We start from the raw sequence: 27,402 nt of genomic DNA, 5'->3' as shown, positions 1-27,402 counted from the left end.
AGCATTTCAGCATCCATTACAAATCCAAGAGTGGGATCGGTCAAAAACGTCTTTTTATAAAATGAAAAAAGAAATATATGTATAAAAACGTAACACTAAAATGCTATTGTGGACGTAACCTAATGTGTGAAATTTGCACTAGTATACTATGCCTATTGTAACTAATATGGAGTGAGTTTATGGCCTATAAAATTATAGGTTTTTTTTAACCCATTAACCCCTTAATGACATGGCCTATTTTGGGCTTAAGGACGCAACGATTTTTGGCGGATTTTCTTCTCCATTTATCAAAAGCCATAACTTTTTAACGCGGCCGTATAAGGGCTTGTTTTTTGCGTGGCGAACTGTAGTTTTTATCGGCATCATTTTTGGGTACATTGACTATATTGTAAAACTTTTTTTTTTTTTTTTTTATGATAGCAGGGAGAAAAAACGCATCAATTCTGCCATAGATTTTTTTTTTTTTTTACAGTGTTAATCATGCAGCATGAATAAGACATTCAATTTTTTCTGCGGGTCGGTACGGTTACAACGATACCAAAATTCTTACATTTTTTTGGTTTTTCCACTTTTTTGCAATAAAAACCCCTTTTTTTGGAGATTTTTTTTTTTTTTTTTTTTAATCGCTGCATTCAAAGTCCTGTAACTTTTTTATTTTTAGATGTACGGAGCTCTATGAGGGCTTATTTTTTGCGAGACGAGCTGTAGTTTTTATTAGTACCATTTTGGGGTACATATGGCTTTTTTGATCACTTTTAGGCCTCGGTCACACTGGCGATTTTTCGCGCGATTTGCGCATGCGATCTGCGATTTTATAGAACCATTGCTTTGTAATGGTATCAGACACATGGGCGCTTGTTATGCGCTTGTCCGATAAATTATAGGACAAAAATTGCAGATCGCGGCTATCTGCGTTCTGCGATTCCTTGTGTTCTCTATATGCGCTCAATGGGGCCGGCGGCAGCAGCGCCGACCCCATTGAGAACATATACTACACAAATCATTCTCCTCTGCCACAGCTGTAGTGAGGCAAAATGCTAAAAAGTTTTTTAGGGTTTTTTTTTTTTAACGCTTTTCTCCGTGCACAGTCAAAAGCATGTGCAACTTATTGTACGTGCCAATACCAAATATGTGGGGTTTGAATTTTTTTTTACCTTTTTTTTATGCTAATCTGAGAAAAAGCATAAAAAAAGGTTTTTTTTACTTTTTTTTTTTTAATTCATTTTTTTCATCTTTTTTTTTTTTTTACAACATTTGTGTCCCTCTGGGGGACTTTCACCACAGCCCTGATGATCGCTGTGATAAGGCATGGCAGGGCTACTGCCCTGCCATGCCTTATCGCTTATACAGCGATCTCAGGCACTGGCAACACAGGACGCCATGGCGACAGGCAGGGCTCTCGCGATGACATCGCGAGAGCCGGCCGAAGACACTGAGGGAGTGCGCTCCCTTTGTGAACTCTTTCCCTGCCGCGATCTACTTAGATCGCGGCAGGGATGGGGTTAACAGCGGGAGGCCGGCTGTGACTGACAGCTGGCTCCCGCTGCGGGATAGCGCGGGATCATGTGATCTCGCGCTATTCCCAGGACGTAAGTTTACGCCCAGTTGCGGAAGTACCCTGCTCCCAGGACGTAAACTTACGCCCTGGAGCGGGAATGGATTAAGGACCAAGCACTGTAAATTTACGGCTCTTGGTCCCGGGGTTAAGGCCCAGCCGTATGCAAAATTACGGCATGGAATAAAGCCTTCTGCTTCTGCAATCAATCAGAAGCAGGACGGGTTGTCGGCTGTTAGTTACAGCTGATAACCCGGAGGAGAAGGCAGGAGGGGGTTTTAACACTTTCTGCATTTACCTTTCTCTAGTACACATCGCTCAATGAGCAATATGTACTAAAAAGGGAAAGCGGAAGTATAATTTTTAATACGCAAGCCGGCAGTCATTGACCGCCGGGTGACCTCTGACACAGCAGAGCTACAGGGTCTCAGCTGACCCTGATCAGCTATGCCAGTGACTAATGTCACTACAGGGGAAGATTTTGCCTGTAACTGGGGCTCCTATGGATGCCCCAGCTACAGTTGGAAAGTGTTAAATAAAAAAAAACAAAAAAAAAAAAAACAAGTGAATGTCCCCCAGAGGTCTTATATGACATCATGGGGGACATAGATAGTAAAAAGAATAATTACATACATAGGTAAAACAAAATTACAGAATAAAATAATATATCCATAAGCAAGAAAATAACCCAAAGCCAACACCAACCAAAACAGTCGCTATATGTGCCCTATAATCCAAAACCATACATATTATCTATCAAAACATCCGAAACAAAAAGAGGAACCCGTTCCCACACTTTATTTTACTGTAAATAAAACAAATTTTTAAAAAATAATAACTATAAATCTTTTTTTTTTAAAACATTTTTTTTTAGCTTTTTACTTCTAATAAAACTAAAAAACTGAAAAAAAGTGTGTGAACATTTTTTTTTAAAATAGCCCTATATGCCACGGGGAAAAAACGCAGGAAAAATAATTTTGGTAGTTAAAGGAAAAAAAAAATAGGGCAGTAAAACTACCACATGGGTAAAATCCCCCAAAAGTGTCTGGTCCTTAAAGGAGATGTCCCGCGCCGAAACGGGTTTTTTTTTTTTTAAACCCCCCCCCCCGTTCGGCGCGAGACAACCCCGATGCAGGGGTTAAAAAAACCACCCGCACAGCGCTTACCTGAATCCCGGCGGTCCGGCGTCTTCATACTCACCTGCTGAAGATGGCCGCCGGGATCCTCTGTCTTCATGGACCGCAGGGCTTCTCTGCGGTCCATTGCCGATTCCAGCCTCCTGATTGGCTGGAATCGGCACGTGACGGGGCGGAGCTACACGGAGCTACACGGAGCCCCATAGAGAAGAGGAGAAGACCCGGACTGCGCAAGCGCGGCTAATTTGGCCATCGGAGGGCGAAAATTAGTCGGCACCATGGAGACGAGGACGCCAGCAACGGAGCAGGTAAGTAAAAAACTTTTTATAACTTCTGTATGGCTCATAATTAATGCACAATGTATATTACAAAGTGCATTATTATGGCCATACAGAAGTGTATAACCCCACTTGCTGCCTCGGGACATCTCCTTTAAGGTACAAAACAGCCTGGTCCTTAAGGGGTTAAAAACATAAACAAGGCAAGTCATTACTCAAAGCTACAAAAACAATGACTACAAAAAGCACAATAACTGAAAAAAACCCTGAAAATTTATGGACATACAAGCGTGCTACATGATTTTTCTCATCTGTTGGAGTGATACGGAGCCAGGCACATGTTAACCAGATGTTGAACTTTCTAAGTCAGTGGTAATCTGAGAAACGTCACAGTTTCAGAGAATATTCTTGGTAAAAATGAAATGGAGTTTTTAATTATACAATCTATAAATTGCTTCATGCTAAATATATTTAATTCCAAGTGATTTTCCAGAACATATATCAAGACCTAAAGAGTTGTCTGCTTTAGACGGCCCGTTTCCATATAACCTTGGGACATGAGGCCATATGGAGATAATAAAAGGGAGTACCAGAACAGCCCATTGGTTTTATTAGCACTGTGTAAAGCTTGGCTGTGATCCTCAGCGATAAAAGCCTGATGACTTGGGGGCTCACAGAAGCAGAAACGTATGTGTACAGCAACCACTTTTGAGCAAATATTCAAAATATACAAATACTTTAACCCTTTCCAATCCACTGTCTGACGTCTTCCTACATTCTGATTGAAGCTTGTACAGCTCCAATGTCAGAAGATGTCCGACAGGGTATTCTTACCGTCCAATGCCAGACACTGTCGGAGCCTCTCTGGCGCTCACACTGGCTTTAGCCAGCAGATGGCACCGTTGTATAACAGCAAAAAGAAAATGCCTTTTAGGAAATCTTGAATCCAAAATTAAATTGGAAAGGGTTAATGTTTTGCATCTCTCCCTCTCCCCCCAACCCCCCCCCCCCCCCCACTCACCGCCGCAACTCACCTCTCACCCGCGCCGGCAGCCGAATCTTTAGAGACGAGCGGGCAGGTACTCGCATAAGGCACTACTCGCTCGAGTAGTTTGCCTTAGCGAGTATGCTTGCTCATCTCTAATAACGACCCAAAGCATTACTCCAAATCAACAAAAGAATGGCCTTGTCAGAAGATTGACGTTTTGAAATGGCCCAGCCACAGCACAGACCTAAATCGTGACATTAAAGATCTGTGGGCTAACAGATTGCAAAATGAAAACTTACTGACTAGAGGAAAAAAAATTCTCTTTCATATAGTATCAGTAAGAAAAAATGTAAGCTGACTTTTTTATACTTCAGCTTGAAAAGTGGTAACTTTTATAATTTTTGTAAACAATGACATATTTGATGGATTGCTGTGAAGTGCCTGTAGGTCTTCAGGAATTGAAAACTCACTAGAATAGTGACTACCGCTAATATAATACAAGGTACAAATATCAGGTTTGTATCCCCTTTTGGGTAGATGTTACAGTGGCCCAAACCCGGTTCCAAATTTCCTTCCACAGAGAATGACATATTTTGAGGCACCCTTCAAGCAAAATTTCAAGCTAGCTTTGGAACCAGAAGAGTTCTAATGGTACTATTAAACTTAGCATAAGTCCCAAATGTCCCAAATGTATTAATAGCTAAAAAAATGCCATGTTATTCATCGTTGTGGGCGCACTTGCAGACACCCCCAGTGGTCTAACTCAGGATCCATTAGCTGGAGGAACCTACAACGTTGGGAAATGTCTTTTGATACCATGGGCGTGTAATACACAAATTGTGAACAAAATCTGAGATATGAAGGTGGGGACTTTTTCTTGTTTTGGACCACTTGATATTGAATGACTCAAGTGTAAGAATTAGCATGGAGATTCCCTCTGAACAACATGTTTGCAAACAACTACTGAACAATAAGCAAAATAAAACAAATGGCTGCCGTTGGTACGCTTCAGTGATTTTTAGGAGCACCTCACGGAAAAACCACGCCCCTCCGACGCACACGCGATTACGCAATCCGCAAGCGCCGGGTCGGCCACCATGCACCGCTGAGCTGAGGCAGGGAGACGCAGACCCGGCAGTCAGGAGAGGAGGCCAGGTATGGCTCCCACACTTAAGACCCTCTTTGACTAGAGACCGCGGTGGGAAGGAACCGGCTTGGAGGGCTGCCTCTTTCAATCACAGCCGACCGTAAGAGACGTTCAAGGAAGGGAGTGCTGCTCTCATCCCAGCCCCCTGATCCACCTTACTTGCTAGGAGCCCAGAGAGCTCCCAGCACCTTTCGGATGTCCTTCCTCTGACAGGACAGGAAAATACCAAGGAAGGTGGGAGCTTTAAACCTCTCGTGTCTCCTGTCCTATCAGGGGAGGATAATCTTAGCTGGTGCTGTCGTGGAGACAATAGGGAAAAAGGCGTTTTTCAATAGCATGCTATGGGCGGTATTTACTGCGGAATCCAAAGGCGAACGCCCACTCCACATTCCACAATGCAAATATGCCCGTGTGCAGCAGGCCTTACTGGGATAATAACTTTGGAATGCTATTAATTCAAGTGATTCTGGGATTGTTTTTACAGGACACTTTTTACTTTATATCTATGGCAAATTTTGGTAGGCATGTATTTAGGGGAAAAAATGCAAAATTTTTGCATTTTTCAAAATGCGTTAATTTCATCTTGTAATACAGATAGTCATACCACACAAAATAGTTAATAATTAACATTTACCATAGGTCCACATTATAGCGACATCATTTTTAACTGTTATTTTTACGGATGTTAAAAGGCTTATAAATATAGCAGTAATTTTTCTAATTTGGAAGAACATTCCCAAACTCCGTTTTTTCACAGCCATCACATTTCTGAAGACTATGCTGACTGATTTCCAGGCTGAGCCCTGTAATCTCTGCTGTCATCAAAAACCAAGATAACAGAGCTCCAGCACAGTGTGGGGGCTCCATGGGGATTGACTGCAAGGTTTTAAAATGTCCTTGCAGAGATAGATAAGGACTGCCTGGTTTATAGTCCATGGGCAATGATGAAGTGGTTAAATTGAGAAAAACCCTTCCAAAAATGTCACTTTTTTATTGTACATCATGCATTTATGTTTTGTATAAATAGATTTAGTGCAAAACTTAGTTGCCTTAGGCCCCCTGCACACGGGTGGAAATTTCGCGTCAGGATTTCCCGCAGAATTTCCGCCCATGGAAGCTGCCATAGGATTGCGCAAAAAAACGCAATCCTAGGCAGACTGCTGCGATTTGTTCGCGTGAAATCATGCGCAGAAAACAAATCGCGGCATGCTCTATTTCTGTGCGGGGTTCGCAGAGAAGTCACTTCCCGGCAGCTGGCTTCGCTCTGCGCATGCGCCGACTGGCCGGCACATCAAAGAGCCGGAGCTGCAGAAGAGGGGAGTGCTGCGCTGGCCCCTGCAGGGACTTGGGACGGGTCCCGCAGAAAACAATCGCGGCATGCTCTTTTGCACAGAAATGTCACTTCCAGGCCACCAGCTCCACTCTGCGCATGCCCCGACTGGCCGGCACATCAAAGACCCGGAGCTGCGGGAGAGGCGAGTGCCGCGCTGGTCCCTGCAGGGACTTGGGACGGGTTCCGCTGCGAGAATTCTCGCAGATCCGACTCGGCCATCTGTAGGCGGCCTTAGGTGCATTTTTAACCCCTTAATGACATAACTAATTTTAGCCTTAAGAACCAAAAGGCTAAAGCGAGAAACAAACAATGGCTATTTTGGCAAGCACATTCTGATGCAAAAATCTCATGCATTTTTTGCCACAACTTTCAACATTTCAATGTGCAGATTGAGATCCAGTGCAGATCTGCAGCACTATCCACACCAAAATCCCCATGTAAAGGTCCACAAATGCATGATACACTGCAAGATGCCACTTTTATAGATTAAAGGGGTTGTCTCGCGAAAGCAAGTGGGGTTCAGCACTTCTGTATGGCCATATTAATGCACTTTGTAATATACATCGTGCATTAAATATGAGCCATACAGAAGTTATTCACTTACCTGCTCCGTTGCTGGCGTCCCCGTCTCCATGGCTCCGTGTAATTTTGGTGTCTTCTTGCTTTTTTAGACGCGCTTGCGCAGATGGGTCTTCTCCCTTCGGCTCGGCTCGGCAGCAGCGGCGTTTTGGCTCCGCCCTTTGTACACGTCATCGCGTAGCTCCGCCCCCGTCACATGTGCCGATTCCAGCCAATCAGGAGGCTGGAATCGGCACATGTAGTGGGGCGGAGCTACGCGTGATTGGCTGAGCGCTCAGCCAATAGCTAAGCAGTAGCTGCTATTGGCTGAGCCTCCAGCCAATCTGTACAGCCCTTTCAGGAGGCGGGGATTTTTAAATCCCCGACTGCTGAAAGAGCTTCATAGCAGTTCCGGGGAGCCAGCAGGAGGACGCGGCTGAGCGCAGGAGAGGGGAGTATGATTTTTTTACATTTTTTTTTCACACTTATTGATGATTATCGGGGAAGGGCTTATATTTCAAGCCCTTCCCCGATAATCATTCTCTTTCTTGCGCTGCGATGCGAGATTTTTCTTGTGCTCTCGCAGCGCAAAAAAGAAAATATCACCAGTGGGTGGGAGCCCTTAGGTAGTTAGAAGACTGCGGCGGCCATCCTGGACGACTGAAAATGGCAGATCAGAGTGACCATGGCACAGAAGACCAACGTCAGGTAATATAACCCCCTACGTTTTGTCCCAGGACTAGAGTCACTTTGAGACTACAGAACTACTTGTACTGTAAGCGCTCTCTCTAAAGCTGGCCATACACCTTAGATAGCGGTTAACTGAACAGCTACCCCTCCCAACCCCCAGATACACATGTAATACTTGGCTTGGGGTGTGATTTATTGTTTATACAGGCAGATAAATCGTTCGCTTGCAAATCGTTCAATTTCACTGTACCAGTTAATGATTACGACTGAACGATCCGATATTAAAATGAAAAGATTATTGGATGAGCTAATGCTGATTTTCATACTTGCATGAAATCAACGATGAATGGTGAGTGAATGAATTATCGTTCATTGTTCGATTGTTGGCTGTGCTTACACTGAACCATTATCATTCCAATTCGAACAATCCAGTGATTTTTTGAATGATAATCGTTCTGTGTAAAAGCACCCTTAGTCGAGCATGCATTTCTTCCTAAAGGGATAAGGGGAGTAAGACACTGTCACAAATCTCTATGGGTGACTTATCTTCCCTGAGAACAAAAGTACGGGAGATGTTGACATCCCACTGCCAGATCAGTCTCTCCTTTGATGTCTACGGTCAGGGGAGAATTGGGATACCACTCTATAGCTTTTCGCCATATATTACACACAATGTTGGCCGATCCCTCCCTCCACAATCGTCTGCTTAGGCCAACATTACTTTAATATAAATGGTCTGCTTAGTACGAAACTGGAGCGGTTAGCTCTGACAATTGTGTAGCTTCCGGCGCTCATTATGGCAGGCACAGTTCTCACTGAAATCAATGAGAGCTGCACCTACAAATATACATAGGGGTCAGAGCGTCAGCTTCTGCTCCGTACCCGTGTGTTGTGGCACTGACAGCAGGCACTCAATCAGCTAAATCAGCCAGAGTCCCGAATGGTGGATCTTGGTCGATCAACTACTTTATGACCTATTCCTGAGAATAGGTCATCAATAGTATTTGCCTGGAAAACCCCTTTAAGAGCTGTATAGGTGAAGCCAAAAACGCCTTAATAAAAATTAATCATGGTATTACAAAAGGGATTATGTCATGAAGCCAATTCCTGTCCTTTCAGGGCTTATTAAAGTGACCCTCCGGTACTGGATAAACAAAGATGGCTGTCACTGCTTCTCTGACTGCCTGATGCACACTGTCTTTCATTAGTCATTATCAGTCTAAGACACAACGCCTACTGTGATTGACCAGTGTTGCCCATGTGAGCAGCACTGGCCAGTCAGATCAGCATGTAGGGTCTTAGTCTACCAATGCATACTAATGCGCATTGTGCGTACTATAGTCAAGGAAGTGGTTCGGCCATCTTTGTCTGTCCAGGCCTGGAGGGTCACTTTAATATTACAGAGCCTTGGTTTGCAACCTACTACTACTGCTAGAGCTTCTATACTTTAACTAAGAGTTTGTAATATCAGGGCAGATGGATGGTTCATCCTGTGGGTTCACCTCTTCTAATCAGTAACCTGAAGCCTGATTCTATTAAATAGATGTAGAAGAATCCTGATTATATTAAGGCTAATAAGAAAATAAAATAGGATGTCTGCACTATTACAGCAGCCGGTGTTCCTGTTATCTTCAGAATATAATCATAATATTTTTTTATAAAAGCCTTTTCCCTGGCAATATTAATAATGTTGAGGCAGAACTTTGAGTTTATAAAGGATACAGCTCCATGTAGGAAGGAACGCACACTATTTCCTTGGAGAATTCCACAGGGCAATAAAGCATGTTCAGCTGTTCTTCATAGAGTGTCAGAGCCTCAGTCAGGTTTACACAGTTTCCCTGTGGGAGGAAGCAGAAGAGGAAAGTAAAGGTGAATTATAAGCTTATTGACAAGTATTATAAATGATGACCTTGTAAAGGCTTCAAAAGTAAAATAGGAACTTGCCATTTATCACAAGAACTGTCTGGGAGTCTGGGCTGAGCATTAAACAAATCCTAAATTTGGTTAACCCATGAAGGTTTAAGAACCTCCAGATCGAGGCAAGAAACCATCTCAGAAATTGTGAGAGAAGATCCACAACAGCGCGGTATATAATCAATTTCAGTCATAAATTACATGCTTGGCTCTAATCTACTAAAATTGTCCACCTTCTGAAATGAGTTTACACCCAATGGCATCTTTGGGATTGTACCCATAATCAGTCAACAGATCAATGTTCCAAAACAGATCATCAACGGTGACTCCCAGGCCATGTTCACATTTGAATACTGAGGGGCAAATTTACTAAGACCGACATTTTCAACACCAGTCTTAGTATAATTTGCTCCCGATGCACCTGATACATGTAGAGGCACATGTCACTTTATGTATTAGGCGCATCCTGACAAGTCTGTGCTCCTTCTCAGAAATATACACCCGGCTCACCCTGCCGTACATTTCTGGCATAATTTACACTAGATTCTGGCGCAAGTTATACATAAATTTGACGCCAATCCTGATAAGCGACAAACCCTTTTTCGGAAACCATCGAGACGTATGAGAAAAGTCACAAATTTTGTCGCAACTTTTTAAGGCCAGAATTCTGATGTAAAAGCTGTAGTAAATGTCCTCCTAAGTTCAAGCATTCCCAGTGCATAAATTGAATGTATACATACGTTCCATATCACTTGAGTTATGCCAAAAAACTCTCCCTTTGGTATCCACTGGGAAGGTATTTGTTAGCATAACTTTTTTTATGTACCAAGTCTCCATGTAGCTTTGATCCCCCTCCCTTCCGCACCTCTTCTAATTCTCTCTTAGCCTCTGACCCAACGACAGAACAAGTCTTGAGGTTCTAGCTCTTTTTCTCTCCCGGCTAGCTGCATTACTGCTACTATTCCTTCACACCTTGCACAGGCTGTCATGAGTCAATTCACTACAATATTAAACCTCTCTATTTCTTCTGGCATTTTCTCCTCTTTTACATATGTTGTCATATTCCACAAAACCGCATCTTTTCACCTACCCTGTAGTGAGCCATCTCCAATCTTCTGCAACACTTGGTCTACTCTCGCCTAAAAAGCCATTTTGTCTATACTAATTTTATTCTCACCCCCTTACAATCTGTTTTTTTGTAGTCTGCATTCTACAGAAACTGCCCTCACTAAAGAGTCGAATGATGGCTACAACTACTGATAACTACTCTATACGAATTATTTTGGCTCTCTATGCAGTGTTCAATAGCGTAGATCACCAACTCCTTCTCAGTATGCTCCACTGTATTAGCTTTAGGGACACTGTTCTCGCTTGGTTTTCAACCTACCTCTCTGACCACTTTTTCAGCATACCATTTACCAGATCTTCTTCTTCCCTACCTCTTGCTCTTGGGATTCCTCAGAGTTCAGTTCTAGGTTTTCTCCTCCTTTCTATCTGTACAGTCTCTAATGGACAAACTATCTGCAGATCTAGCTTTCAGTATTAACTCTAGACTGATGATACCCAATAATATATCTCTTTCCCATAACAGCCCCCTTTGACCCCAGTGTCTGAGGCAGAAAACGCTGGTAGCGTAATAGCCGACTTCAGTTCTCATTGATTTCGATTGGTAGTGAAGCCAACTATGGTAATTCCTCTCCCGTCCCCTATGATGATCAGATCATCACTGGGGATCCAAAGCGGCGGGTCCCCGGCAATTAACTATTGATGACCTATCCTGGTTATAGTTCATCAAAAATTTTTGTAGGGAAAATCCGTTTAAACTAAAAGATCAGCCAATGAGTCTCTACTTGTTTGTTAGCTGATTGTTCATTCCCTTTACACGTCCCAATTGTCGGGCAAACGTGTGTTTGGAAGAAAATTCGGGCTCAAAAATCTGACCGTGTAAAATGACATTAAGAGTGTAATTCAACTTCATGAAGGAGACAATTACTCAAACTTACTCAAAGTCAATTTTACTAGAGTTGTCATGGTACGAGAAAAAGTGTAGAATAATGGAAGGAAAAAGGTGGAGCAACCCTGGTGGAAAAAAAAATGAGATAAGAGTGGAAGTAGGGAGCTTAGCTGCTGAGGTGAAATAGAAGAGTCAGATACATGGTCAATATCTTTAGATTTGTAGCCCCAGAAAGTACTGAGGAAGAGGTCCCCATACATCGAAACGCATATACAAACTGGTTTTAATAATACACAGAGATATTTTTGGCAATATACGGTAGGAATGCAGTATCAGAATGGCCTGCAGAGGCTGCTAGACAGGCATTCTAATACCCGAAGAAAGAAACCAGAGGGTTAACACCCTGGGTGTGGCAGGAGGGTAGATACAAAATTGCCAGCTCCTGTCACACATTTAGAGGAAGTGATAGCACATTGGAGCTGAAGGGCTGCTAGCCAGAGGTCTTGTGTGAACCTGTTTGGGACCAGTCACCTGGTCTGATGGAGGAGGACACCCTCTGGATGTCTTGGGCGGGGTTGGTGATCGTGACCCTGTGGGTGGTCAAACCCTGAACTTTGATTTGTATGCTGTACAAGTTTCGTTGCTGTTTGCTGTGCAATAAAACTGGCAGGTGCCAGATTTTAAGAAACATGAGTTTCTGGAGTTGCTTCTACACACATGGTGCCCATTTCCTGATGTTGTGGTTGGCCATTGTCAAGCGAGTAAATGCCCTTGCCACAATACCTAATCTCCAAAATTGATATAATGTCTGAAGGTTGCGTCACATTCACCCCTCCATAAGATAAGTTTTTCTTTTTCCCCACTTGGGGAACTAGAAAAAAAAAAAGCAGTGTAGCCTAGGCCTTTGTTGCTACATCATTGTATCGAGATGACTGATTGATAACATGAAGTGTTTTTTTAAATGGTGTTGGTTTGTTTTCTATGATAAAATCCACTAAAATCTGTCCACTCCTCACCACGGACACGCTAAAGACACTCATTGTCATCCTCATCCATAACCGAATCGAGTACTGCAACTTGCTGCTCATTGACCATCCCCGCCCCAGACTCTCCCCTCTCCAATCCATACTAAATATGGCAGCTAGACTCATCCTATCCAGCCGCTCCTCCGACACCTCGGCACTTTGCCAGTCGCAGCATTAGCTCCCATATACTACAGAACTGAATTCAAACTCATCACCCTCACCCACAATGCTCTCCATGGCGCCGCGCCACCGTACATCACCTCCCTCCTGTCCATATATCACCAAACCCGTGCGCTCCGCTCTGCTAACACACTCAGACTAAACACCCCTCTAATATGAACCTCACACACTTGCCTCCAGGCCTTCTCTAGATCATCATCGATACTCTGGAACGCTCTACCGCAAAACATCCGGACAATCCCTGACACACAGAACTTCAAACGTGCCTTAAAGACGCAACTTCTTCAAAGAAGCATACCAAACCTCCTAATCTAGTCTCCCACCCCCACAATATGCCTCCTGTCCCTCCATATAGCTTTAAACTTTTGCCTATCATGTATACTTCCTGCCCCGTAGCTCCTGCACACCCACCCATGTTTCCTAAAATCTATATATCGAAAGTTATCATCACATTGCTGTATTCCCCATTGTTCCACCTCCTGTTCCTTTACCTTCTAGATCACCCTCACCTCCTTTGTTTCCAAATAATTGAATCATATGAAACTTTTGTAACTTCTGTAATTTTCATATTGTTTGTGTTCCCCTTGTGCCTCGAAAGTGCTGCGGAAAAAGTTGGTGCTATACAAATAAAGATGATTATTATTGCGATACACTAGATAAAACAAATATCTTTTCACACTAGATAAAACAAATTATTAATTACAGTAACTCTAGCTTCTCCATAGTCTGAAAAAAGATCGGAATCAAATCTCATAGAGCTGAAAAAGGCCAAATGGCATTACACAAAGTTACTGTGGCGAGACCTAAAACTGGCAGTGATGGAATATCATCAAATTATTAGATGCGCTTCCATTCCAGCTAAGAGTAATAAGAATACAAACTTGTTGTACGCGTTCACTCGGGTTCCCTTTGTCGAATATTACCATCAGAAGACTGAAAAAAAGGCATAAATTCATCCGGTATAATATAATCAATTAGTGTTGATTCAGAGGAGAAATAATAAATCCCAGATCAAAAAACCCATCTCAGGCAATCTAGTAAATGTAAATTATTATATTACATCCAGAGCCTTCTAATATCATTAAAGGGGTTGTCCCGCGCCGAAACGGGTTTTTTTTTTTTTCAACCCCCCCCCCGTTCGGCGCGAGACAACCCCGATGCAGGGAGGTAAAGAAAGCTCACCGGAGCGCTTACCTGAATCCCCGCGCTCCGGTGACTTCTCTACTCACCGCTGAAGATGGCCTCTTCCTCCGTGGACCGCAGCTCTTCTGTGCGGTCCACTGCCGATTCCAGCCTCCTGATTGGCTGGAATCGGCACGTGACGGGGCGGAGCTACACGGAGCTACACGGAGCCCCATAGAAGACTGCAGAAGACCCGGACTGCGCAAGCGCGGCTAATTTGGCCATCGGAGGGCGAAAATTAGTCGGCACCATGGAGACGAGGACGCCAGCAACGGAACAGGTAAGTATAAAACTTTTTATAACTTCTGCATGGCTCATAATTAATGCACAATGTACATTACAAAGTGCATTATTATGGCCATGCAGAAGTGTACAGACCCACTTGCTGCCTCGGGACAACCCCTTTAAACAAAATCAGCCATCACAACATGCTGGGCAGATAATTCCACGGCCTCGCTTCTCTTCCCTGCCATGTTAATGGCCAAAGCTTCTTTCCCCTAAAGTATTGTTTCTTTATACTGTATTCTAAAACGGAATGAAATACACACCGAGTAACAAATATGCCACAATAACTGTACATATATGTAAGGGGACAATTCATTTTATGTTTTTGTATCCCCTTAAAAATGTGCTGACTCATTACTTTTTAAGGTGAATTCCTGAGTTTAGCATCCAAAATTCCATAGCGATTGCGCTTGTTATTTCCTTCCCCACTGCTCGTCTCACACACACCATGCAGGGAGAAAACTATATATGTAAAACATGTGCCTTGTACAAATAAACCGTATATTCATTGCTTGTTTACAGGATGTGATGCCACACTTAATATCATGGTGGTGTTTTATAATAGTACTTATTTTTGCAAATGCAAGGTTCCATACACGTCATTATTCTGGATTAGGCCTAATTACAGCACTGGTTCCTGCCGCGATAATTACATGCTGGAAATAAAGCGCAGCTCTGAGCTATGGAAGCATTTCCCATGCAATCATATACAAGGTTAATATTTCTAAGAAAGGAAGAAGATATTCAGTGAAACCTCGGTCTGGGATACAAGTAAATGGGGTGGATTTCTGTATACAAGCTGTATCAAGAATCACACCATTTTTGCTCTTGAATTGCAGTACTAGAACTGTCATGTTTTCGCCTGAATTGTATTAGTATTTGTTACGATCAGCAGGAATGCTCTGTTTGTTCTGAGATGTCCTGTCCATTAATTTTCTTTTTGCGAGGGCAGTTGCTATCCAACTATGGCCGCCTGCACACAAACAGGCTGGATTCCGCATGCGGGATCCCACAGCAGAATCTGAGCCTGTGACCCCTGCGTACCTGTCTGGATTCTTCTTTTCTGTGCGGTGGATGTGTCCGACAACGCACATGCACAATACAGGTAATGCAGTGCCGTCGGTAGGCAATGATGCTGATCCCGCAACCTTTTCGCAATGGAGGCTGTCCACATGGAATCCAATTTCAAAGAGAGCATGCCCCCTCCCCACGAGCAGAAAATCGCTATTGATTTCCACTCGTGGGCAGGAAAAAAAAACGCTTTTTCATAGCATGCTATGGAAGGTATTTGCAGGAGTAACCAGGGGCAGACGCCCGCTGCGGATTCCGTAATGCAAATCCATCCCTGTGCAGCCGGCCTATCTTCCAGGATCTATTAGTGTGGGTCAGTGGACCACACTGCTGCCTTGATTGGGGAAGTGTTTCTCATTTTCTAGCATCTCTTCAAGTGTTCCTGACTTCTGCAAGGTGTTGCTGCTTATAGTGTATACAATGTGCATACAAATCCAGTATTCTTGTATGCTTCTAGTAGATTGTTCCTAGTGTAGCTTTATTTCACATCTGTGTGCAGATGCACAAAAGTGTAACTTGACTCCTACGCTGGGATCACACGAGCGTATGTTAAAACGCTGCGCATATAACGCAGCGTTTTACCGCTGTGTGGGCCGGCGTAACGCTGTGTATAAGAATGATTTTTGACTACGCATGACAGTGTATCTCACACACGCCGTCATGCACAGTCTTCTTGGTTTCAGTTTTATTTCACATTTCCCGCTCTGCCATTTAGCAATGTTGCGTATAAACACCGCACATATGCAATACAATTTCATATGCACAACGTTTAGTATGTACCCATAGAGAACAATAGGGCTCTAACACGCGTAATAAGCAGTAAAATAGAACACACTGTCTTAGTTTTTTACTCGCGTATTATACACAATGAAATTGATTAATCTGAATTGCCGCCATGTACCGTGTATTATACGCCCGTACTGTATGCGTGTAAAACGCGATTCAAATACAGTCCTGTGATCCCGGCCTCAAGGCGCATTTCACACTGGCGATAAAATTACACGATTTTTGCGTGATGCGAGTGAAAACGCAGGATTATGAAACCCATACTCTTTAATGGTTTCCTTCACATTTGCAATGTTTACACATGCGATGTTGGGAGAAAAAAATTGCGACTTGTCCTATATTTCTTTTTTTTTTAATTACCCATGTTTTCCTATGGATCCTTTTTTTATTCGCATTGAACTAATGGCGAGTCATTTGTTGCTATTAACTTCTCCATTGCTTAGTATTACCGTGTCCTACATGATGTTACGTCTGTGTGTGTGTTACAGACTGTTAGAGGGCAGACTTTATAGTCCATAGGATACAACATAGCAGCAGACTTCTCCTACCAGTTCTGAGAGAACTGAGAATCACAGATACAAACGACAGAGGGGAAAATAGGGAGAATGCAGCATACCTGTCATAATAGCCAGGGATGGTGTCATACCTCATGTACGCACACAACAGCTGATTTTGAAAAGTCATCTGAAAACTTAGGTATGCTTCAAAAGTGCTAATGCACTCCAAAATGTATCATTGCCTCTTTGTTCCCATAGAAACCAGTAGTTGAACATCTACCAATCACCTGCCAATGATATGTTATCAGTAGGACTTCATGAAACACCTTTAAATATTGAACTAAAAAACCTAAATTGTAGTTAATCTTGTTCAATGGCAGTAAACGGCTACAGTGCAGCTTCCTGGAGACCACAAAACACCAACGCCACAAACTTGGCGTAGTTTCCGCTGACAGCAATGTGCCCTATTTCAAAAGTGTTTTATTTCTGGAAAGCTTGTTTTTGTTGCACAGCTTAATTTAGCTCGAGTGTTAAATGTAGAAAAGTGATGCATCAAAGTGGTTAACATTTTCGGTAGGAAGTTACCGGTCCCGGATGAGGTATGATGTTTACCCAGGTATTCTTCTATAAAAAGCTTATAAGAAAGCAAACATACCATTTTCCGGGACACATTCAAGCACAGCTATTCAATATTAATCATGAGGGTTTCTTTCTCAATGGTAACCATACCTCCTGGGCAGCACGCCTGCTGTCTTGGGGTTATGTCTGACTCGCACCTCTCCTTTGCTCCCTAAACATAAATCAGTTACATGCTCATATCACCTGCACTTCAAAAAATATCTCCAGAATCCGCCCTTTTCTACTGTGGATATATCAAAAATGAATATTGCTACCCTGATCATAGTGTTTAAGGCCGATAAAGACATATGTCCATCCAGTTCAGCCTATTAACCCCCAATGTTGATCCAGAGGAAGGCAAAACAAACCCCCGAATGAGGTAGAATCCAATATTCCCCATTTAAGAGAAGAAAAATTCCTTCCAGACTCTAATCTGACAATCTGAATAATCCCTGATTCAACAACCCTTTTGAAGGTATTAATGATAACATGTAGTATTGTATCTCTCTAGAAAGACGTCCAGGCCCCTCTTGTACTCTTATCGAATTTGCCATCACCACGTCCTCAGGCAGATAGTTCCACAGTCTCACTGCTCTTACAGTAAAGAACCTCCTTCTATGTCGGTGTAGAAACCTTCTTTCCTCTAGACCTAGAAGGCACCACCTTGTTACAGTCACAGTCCTAGGTGTAAGTAGATGAAGAAGAGATCTCTGTACTGTCCCCTGATATAGTTATAAGGTCACCCCTCAGACGTCTTTTTTGTAAACTAAACGATCCCAATGTTGATAATCTCTCTGGGTATTGTAGTCTGCCCATTCCATTTATTACTTTAGTTGCCCGCCTTTGTACCTGCTCAAGAGCTGATATATCCTTCCCGAGTACCAGTGCTGGCGGTCTCATCTTGATTACTGTAACTCACTACTAATAGGTCTTCTCCTTACTAAACTCTCCCCTCTCTGATCTATCCTGGATGCAACAGCTAGACTCATCTTTCTGCCCAATCCCTACACTGATGCCTCCACCCTGTGCAACTCACTGTACTTGATGCCCATCCACTATAGAATACAAATTTAAACTGCATTCTCATCCATAAAGCTCTCCGCAGAGCTGCACGGCCATACATGTTCTCCCTAATCTCCGCCTACCACCCTACCCATGCATTCTATTCTAACAATGTTACATCCGCCGTAATCCTGACCTCTGACTCCCAACTCCAAAACTTTTCTTGAGCTGCAGCAGTTCTGTGGAATGCACTACCCCAGATAATAAGATTAATTGCAAATACCTACAGTTTTAAGCATGCGCTAACCCCCCCCACATTTTTAGGCAAGACTATCACATTCGGTAAGGCCGCCTGCACACGGGCGGAAATCCCACCGCGGGATTTCCGCCACTGAAAGTTTGCATAGGAGTGCATTACAATACGCACTCCTATGCAGACGGCCGCGGTTTGGCCGCGCGAAATCTCGCGCGGCAAACAAACCGCGACATGTCCTATTTTTGTGCGGGGCTCGCACTCACCCGGCCGCCGGCTCCGGTCTGCGCATGCGCCGGCACATGAAAGAGCTGGGGCCGCCAGGCGCGGGAGAGTACGCGCTCGTCCCTGCAGGCTCTCGGGTCGGGTCCCGCGGCGAGAATTCTCGCTGCCGGATCCGACCCGCTCGTCTGCAGGCGGCCTAAGTCTTCTTTATCTACCCCTCTTCTACATTACAGTGTGTGCAGATGCTGGTTTCTTTTTGACAGCGTCTCCGCAAGTAAACACTATGCAAGGTGGGTTATTGTCCCTAATGGCAATATTCCGAAGTTCGAAGATAGGCTTCACAATCGGGTGATATTTTTGCTATGTGCACCTTTCTGTATTACTTTGTATAGTTTTCTAATTTTGCTGCATAAAGTTGAAGATTATTTCAAATAATTGTTTGTTCACTTAATGAAGCACCTTGTTTTATAGGATGGCTGGACCATTGTACAGAACAAGCACTTTTACCTTTTGTGTCACTCTGATTTCCTCCTAGAACCGTGATGGCGAACCTCTGACATGCGTAGCCACTTTCGCTGACACGCGGACACATACAGAGAAGTATGGGGCCGCATGCCGAGAAGGATGTTTCATCCTCGGCTCTTGCACGGCCAGGTACAGTAGCCGAGGATAAAACATTGCTGTAGACACTCTGTGCCGGATGTCTGTGGGCCAAAACAACAGAACTCCGGCACAGAGGTACTAGTTTTGGGACTTCCGGTTAGGCCGCTGACCTCACTTCCGCCCGCCAGAGCAGAGAGCTGACACACCAAGCTCCAAAGGTTGCCCATCACTGTCCTAGAATGTAAGCTCTTGCAAGTGGAGCCCTCACTCCAAGTGCTTGAATTGCTTATCTGTTTACTACTGTAAGTAATGTCTGACTTTGGCCGTATATGTACCCTCTGATTTGGTGCTCGATCAATAAAATTCTTTGCTCGCACTTAGTTTACTAAATACAATATGTTCGACTGATGAGCTTGGGCTTGTAGTGAAAGCAACATCAGCAGATTTCTGGCTAGAATTGCATAACTATTAATCCATCTGGCAAGCTTCATTATATCTGTTAATTAAAATCTCATTGCATACTCAAGCATGAATATAAGAGAAGTGATCCAACAATTTATCAAACAAAAATTGATATAATCCTCAATATAATCCTAGAAAAAAAAAATGTTGATTTCCTTCAAAATCTCCCTTTTTTGGCTGGAAACTGATGCAGCGCTTACGAAGGACGTGGCTTAGCTTGCCATGTAAGCAAATACAGAAAAGCAGGTAGGTTTCTGCTGTGGTAAGCTGCCTCCCAGCTAGGGAACGATCAGTTCGAACATCAGTGAGAAGGACGAAATGGAGATCTCCTGTGACACAGATTAAAAGGGGTATCTCACTAAAAATATGTATCTCCTATCTACAGATTGATTGTGTTCCCACTGCTGGGACCTCAACAGTCCCAAGAATGATATACCCCGAATGCCTCATGTGAATGGAGCAGCGGTGTGCATGTTCAACTGTTACTGCATTCATTACTAGGGAATGGCAAGAGATCGATGCACTCATCTATGTATCTCTGCCCCATTGAAGTAGAGGAAGAGGCTGTCGAGCATACATCATACAAGCGTTCCATTTATATGGAGCATTCAGGGTGCATCGATATCGAGATTGCTGGAGTTGGACCCTCCGCAATCAGATATTTATCACCTCTCCTATGGACAGGGAATACATGTCTTTAACTATTTCCAGTCCACTGTCTGATGTCTTCCTGCATTCTGATTGAAGCTTGTACAGCTCCAATGTCAGAAGACGTCCGACAGGGTATTCTTACCATCTATTGCCAGCCACTCCTTTAGCCAGCAGATGGCACCGTTGTAGAACAACAAGAAAAGAAAGCCTTTTAGGAAACCCCAAATTGAAAATTGGATTGGAAAGGGTTAATGGTAAAACCTCTTTAAAAGACCTCTTTATTTTTCACCTCTTTACATGGAAGATGGAGTAGAATCAAAGAGGTAACATTAAGCATTTTCTCTTTCAATGTTCCTTTAAATGTTAAATTAATGAATCCCGCACAAATATATGTACTGACATGCACCCATATATCATGTATTCGGTTACAGAATATCATAGAATGGGGACCTGGGAAATTGCATAACTATTAATCCATTTGGCAAACTCCAATTATATCTGTTAATTAAAATCACATTGATAAATTGTTGGATCGCTTCTGCAATTTTCATGCTTGTGTATTCAAACAGAAAAAAAATCAATATAATCCTCAATATTCACAAGTGTAAATGTTTATCTCGAACATGGTATAAATATTTAGAAAATTTAATTTCATCCATTTTAAAAGGTCAGGGGATGGATAAACATAAATCCATTTATGGCATTATAAAAATATGATTTATGGAACCTCTCCCTGTATACACAGACGATCCACACTTCTCATAACTACACACCCTTAGTGCTGGAAATGTCCAGAGTATCCGTATTAATGAGGCCCTCCAGGCTCAAATGTCAATCCCGAGAGCAGATCTCCGAGACCGTGGCTACCAGGACAGCGTTTGTTAACATATCACAGATCCAGGGAAAGGTTCCAGCTACTTACAATAATATACCTCTAGTTAGAGACAAAGAAACAACCTCAGTAATGTTAGTGTAGGGACGTCCAAGACATGAGGACCCTTGACGCAGGTTGCAAGTTTGTGTATTTGGGCCAAAATACTAACAAATAGCTCATATTTATCAGAAGGAGCAGTCTGTCTCCGAGATGCTTGTGAGTTCAGGGTTGTCAGTGCTTTGTGCACATGGAAGGCGTGGGGAAGCCCACCTTATTTAACAGTATGGACATCATTAGCATACAGGGTGCACACCATGTATCTGTGTGACTGGCACCCTATGCATGCCTCATCTATGTGCAAGTGTAATACTTTACTAAGCAGCTCCCATGAAAGGCAGGTGTGAGTGGTTGTTCATCAGTATTTTGCACCTCTACACCCTCCGCCACGTAGCATTTTTTCTTTGTGCATGTTGCTGGGGAATAGGGCTTGTACCTTCATCCACAAAGCCCTCCACAGCGCAGCGCCCCCCTATATTGCCTCCCTCATCTCAATCTATCACCCAGCCCGGGCTCTCCGCTCTGCTAATGAAACTAGACTGCACACCCCTCTAATTCAAACTTCTCACTCTCGCCTCCAAGACTTCTCCAGAGCAGCACCGGTCCTCTGGAACGCACTACCAAAGGATACCCGGGCAATCCAGGACTCAAAAAACTTTAGGCGTGCTCTAAAAACGCACCTCTTCAGGGAGGCATACCGCATTCCCTAAACTAACCCCTCTGTACTCCGCCTGATAACATGCTCCCTGACCTACTGACTGCAATCCCTGCTAGCTGTCATAAACCACTCCTGCAGTCATACTGATCCTGCCGTCACACGGCTAAATGTCTGACCATTGTCTATGTGTATAACATCCCTCACTCTCCACCTCGCCATACAGTGCACATCTCCAGCCCCTCTACCTTCTGTATCACCCCACTATTCGTAGTATGTAAGCTCGTTGGAGCAGGACCCGCACCCCTATTGCTTCCATCAACTGATTACTATTGTAACTGTGGTTCTGTAATGTTTGTACTTTTGTCTTTCTGTATTCCCCCTGTCTATGTAAGCGCTGCGGAATATGTTGGCGCTATACAAATAAAGATTATTATTATTATTACCTGTCTTTGCATTAGGGTGCATGCATATTTTGGTTCGTGAATACACAGCTTATTCACTGTTGACTCTTGTTTTTACTATCGGCAGTTATTTCACTTGCGTGAATTGAGCACGAGTCAAACCAGGAGTTGGTTTGAATACTAAAATAGTACCTTTAACCATAACCATATGGTAGCTTCTAGTGTGGTGCCTTACATAACCAGGGGAATGTCCAGATTGGCCAAGGTTCGGAAAGCTGGATGCACAAACTGGCCCTTTAAGAGGCGGGCACGGTGACAGGTTGAAAGGTGCAGTAACTGCCACACATGACAGGAAGAAGATGTTGCTGGACGTGACCAGCACCCAGAACACAAGACTACTAACAAAGTAAGATTTTTTATTATGGATGCAGTGGAGCACTTAAAAATTTGTAGCAAAAGGGTTTTTTAACACAACCTGATGTGAGTTGCAGTACTGATCAATGAGACTGGCACTTATTTACCTTGCCTGCACACAGGCAGAATCAGTTTTCAGCATTGTTGGCAGTACATGCCTGGTTGACATAAGAAGATGTGCTGTCAAAAATAATGATTTTTTTGGTTGCGCAAAAGAGGTCATCAGCATGAACGAGCTTACTCTTTCGCTGATTGATCATTCTTGCCAAATCACCTGGCTGTGCCAAAAGTCTTTTAGCGACTGCGGTATCAGGACAAAAATTCTGTCCTGGGACCAAAGGGGAAGGGAGGATATATCGCCTGCAGTAGTTGTTCTCTGTCGACCTTCCAATCCACCGTTTCCAGGACCGATTTTCAGTTGTCCAATATGGCTGCAACAATTTTCTAACTATGTAATACAAACTGTGTATTGCTCTCTAATTGGTCAGTACAATCATGTGAGAAACTCTGCCCACTCACAGAGCAGATATAGTACATTGATTGTCTACCACTGCCAATGCACTGTGTGGGATTAGGTAGTCTGAAGATTGTGTTGGCCATCTTGAATGCTCAAAAAGAGGACCCACAACCACTGCATTGGAGGAACGGTAAAGAAGAACAACTGCAAGTCATAAAGCCCACACCCCTTCTGGTCCTAGGATGAAATTTTGTCTCGAAACTGGAGGGTTGCTTTAACCTTTCATAAAGGAGATGTCCAAACACATGAATTCCTATTCGTTTACCCTATAACCCAGTTGGGATGACTCAATCCACAATAAAAGAAAGCTGCCAAGATAGAATAAGAAATTAAATGACCTACAGAAAACTGATTTTTTTCTATTACTGAGGTATAAAAAGTGCCACTAAAACCCTGGTCCTGAGGGGGCTTAAAATATTGTAGGGCAAACAGAGTCTTAAATACACAACAATATATGCTGTTGTATGGAGCCACCATAGGGTTCCCATTCATAAGCAACAGTTTTACTTTATAAGAGTCTATATGAATCGGCCAAAGAAATAATCGTGGCATGCTCCATTGTGTGCTTTATATAGGGAGCATTGCTTCTACAGGAGGATAGCTGCCAACATACATACCAATACCGCTACGTATCAGGGTCCATGCACATTGTACTACCGTGGTACACAGTATCCTGATGGCCCATTCCAGTTCTAACCCAAGTGCAATAACTATAGATTTTACACCTGGAGATAATAGAGGTTTCATATATCATCGCCCCGGTATGCCAGGAGCTGGATATAACTGATGCCAGAGTTTGATATTCACGAGATAGTCGAAAATGTTGTGATTTTTAATCTTTCTGAACGTGGAGATACACCTCGGAGGTTTACGCTTCCATTTCAATGACATGAACGCAGTTAATCATTTTATCAGCTGGGGTCTGATTCTTAGACAAGTACGAGTACGATGAAGAATAGATTTGATGTGTTTACTTCTGCTGAGTAAGCAATTCAGCGTACGGTAACTGGATAATATTAGCAAATAAATACAGGAACCTTCCTTGTTGAATTCCCATTGTAGCACCGTACATCCGGACACGGCTATAGATCACAGATGATCTGGGAATCCGGCCCAGTACCTTAACATATGATCTACAGACCTTCTACTGCTGTAGCTCTTGTATGGTCGCTCACATACGGTTTCAATTACAGCCAGTTAGACATATGTAGCACTTACTAAGCATGTTTTACTAACACTATTAAATCAGCTTCCTGGCCATACCTGCAGTCTCTGCTACCTCATGTTTATTGAGGTTATGGTGGGAAGCGAACGGCTGACTATGGAATTCTACATTGAAACAAATCATCCCTTATTTGGAGAGCTTCTTCTGCGGCATTAGCATTGTGGTCATCGGTTTGATTATGAAGGATTTCTGGAAGGCACAGTGCTGTAGCAGACCTCAATTCGTTATGTAAATTCCCATTTATACTCCGCAATTATTGGTATGTTTAACTTGTTTCCGAATGACAGTAACATTCAGACCTCCCGCTTAGTCAATGGTAGGTTTGGGGTAATTGCTGACAATGCAGCTCCCTAAAGGCCCATTTAGACACAATGCTTATCGCTCAAAAGTCACTCAAAAGACATCTTTTGAGTTATAATCGCTGTGTCCATTTACACGGCAAGATGATCGCTCAAAATTTGCTCAAACGGCAGTTTGAGTGACAGTTTTGAGCGTTCACTTTGCATAAGTGTGTAAATGAAGGCTCATGCTGTATGCAGAAGACAAGCGGGACCGCTATCTTCTGCATACAGCTGGTGACTTCTCGGAGCACTCAACTGGTATAAAGCTGAGCGCTCCAAACGGGGTATGCAGAACAGAGCTGGAGTGCTGTCTTCTGCATACAGCTGTTGACTTCTTGGAGCACTCAGCTGGTAAACAGCTGAGCACTCTGAGCGGGGTATGCAGAACACAGCTGAAGCGCTGTCTTCTACATACTCCTGCTGTGTTCACGGAGTCCTGATAAGACTCATCGTTGTCTTTCAGCTTGCTGTCGGCCATGCGTAACACAGTTTGTTTTTTTATATTTGTTTTTCACAGGCCATCGCTAGGCGATGATGCGGGTACCTGCGGCCCATCCACAATGTCAATTGCAGACTGGCAGCGGGTCGGACGGCTTCCATTGACTTCAATGAAAGCAGTCTGTGCGGATTCTGCACAAAAATAGAACATGCTGACATTTTAAAACCGTTCGTAGAAATTGCAATTGCCATCTGCTCGTCTGAGCAGACATGCGAATGTTCTATTTTTTCAATGCATGTGGAATACCGCGGATGGTCCGCGCTGGTGACGATCACAGATTCCGCAATTGAAATCCAGTTGCGTGAGACCGCTCTTAATGCTGAGAATGCAATTCCCCAATACTTAACATGAAACCCCAATTTTATCATCAAGTTGCTTCTAGTTCCAAAATCATAAATGAATAATTATAACCTGTCTCATTTCTTACTATATCTTCATAGCCATTCAGGTTGATCTCAGAAGGACAAGCCGCCATGATGTTCGTACTGTGTCCATCCTCTATCCCCTTGCAAGTCCCTTGGCCCGAGAGCAGGGGAGGGGTTCAGACTACTGAAGTACATAGGTTGTGGTATGTTCTTAGAATCTGGCAGTTGTTTGACATACATTAAGAAGGGACTGGGAATGGGATAAAACGTGGCAACAACATTCAAAAAGTAGGACACCGGGTATATTTTCTACACATTCTCCATTTACTGTATAGAGCTTGAAGATCTTTTCCCACATCTAACTCCTTCCAACGCTATGATTCTATTAGCCAGAGTATGTTCTGCTAGTAAAGGAACTGCTGTCTGCCAGAACATGGCAGTAAATCCACAGAGCCTTCTCAGCCGCAGTCACATACAAAATTGCCAAAGCAATTAAAATGACTTATTTTATGATGCAATTGATTAAATAGTGTTGCTTGCTATAGTATAGCTATTAAAGCCAAAAACTCTCAAGAGATTGCATTGTTTCCTGGCTGACATTATGTAATACATTGTGTTAAACTGAATTACGAGGGTGATCTATAATCCTGGTTACAAGCTCCCCTAGACTGCCGGAGTCATTACCTGGCCATAGCCAAGAAATGCCCGCAATTATCTTGGTGGGGAATATCGAAGCAATCAAGTACAAAAATAAATAAAAGCAGAATGTAATATTTATTGACTATACATAATAGAACAGGACCTTGTGTACCAGTTCTTCATATGCCCGCACTGTTCGGAGCCACTCATGTACAAAAACCAATGTGTTTCTACAAATATCTTTGAAAGGTCCTGAAACATAATGTCTTTTTTTGTGTTCCTCTGAAATACGACGGCTCCAGGTGTCTCCAGTCGCTTTTACAAACAGGACAATACAGCAGCCTTTTATAGATTACAGGACATTCTAAAAAATGCAACAAGCACGGCCATTAACCCCTTAGGCCTCATGTCCACGGGGAAAATCAGGCCCGCTACGGATTCTCCATGGAGAATCCGTAGCGGGTCCCTCCTGCCCCGCGGACATGAGGGCTGAAAATAAGAATAAACTCACCTGCTGCGGTCCATGCAGGTCTTCCCTTCTTCGCGGCCGGATCTTCTTTCTTCGGCCCGGCGGATATGCTTGGCACGCCGGCTGCGTGCCGCGCGCATGCGCCGGGCAGATCCGCCGGGCCGAAGAAAGAAGATCCTGCCATGAAGGAAGATCTGCATCGCCCGGAGCAGGTGAGTTTAATTCAGGCGCGGGTCTCCTGCGGATCCGGACAGCTTCCAAAGGCTTCAATAGAAGCCTGCGGGAGCCGTCCCTGCGGGAGACCCGCACCTAAATGGGGCATGTCAATTTTTTTTCATGCTCCAGAAATGTTTTAATTCCCTTTTATTGACCATCCGCGGGTATTTATCTACCCGCGGGTGGTCAATGCATGCCTATGGGGTGCGGATCCGCGTGTGGGTGATCCGCTGCAGATTTTAATTCTTCTTTTCCCCGTGGACATGAGGCCTAAAGGACTGGCTTGTTTTGGGCTTTGAGGACCAAGCGACTTTATTTTCATCGACTCAGAGGC

The 27,402-nt window shown here is 43.5% G+C and overlaps 1 protein-coding gene across 1 annotated transcript in view; it reads right to left on the bottom strand.

Annotated features, from left to right (window-relative positions):
* SMS (spermine synthase) overlaps positions 1-27,402 on the bottom strand; it is a 137,626-nt gene that overhangs the window by 8,066 nt on the left and 102,158 nt on the right. The window contains exon 10 of the mRNA XM_066599796.1: positions 9,408-9,523. Within this exon, the coding sequence (XP_066455893.1) occupies positions 9,408-9,523 (116 nt within the window). The remainder of the gene's footprint in view (positions 1-9,407; positions 9,524-27,402) is intronic.

This window comes from Eleutherodactylus coqui, chromosome 4 (genome assembly GCF_035609145.1).
Source record: "Eleutherodactylus coqui strain aEleCoq1 chromosome 4, aEleCoq1.hap1, whole genome shotgun sequence".
Taxonomy (NCBI): Eukaryota; Metazoa; Chordata; class Amphibia; order Anura; family Eleutherodactylidae; genus Eleutherodactylus; species Eleutherodactylus coqui.
The sequence above is the reverse complement of the archived record's forward strand: the minus strand, read 5'-3'. Positions and strand labels throughout refer to the sequence as shown.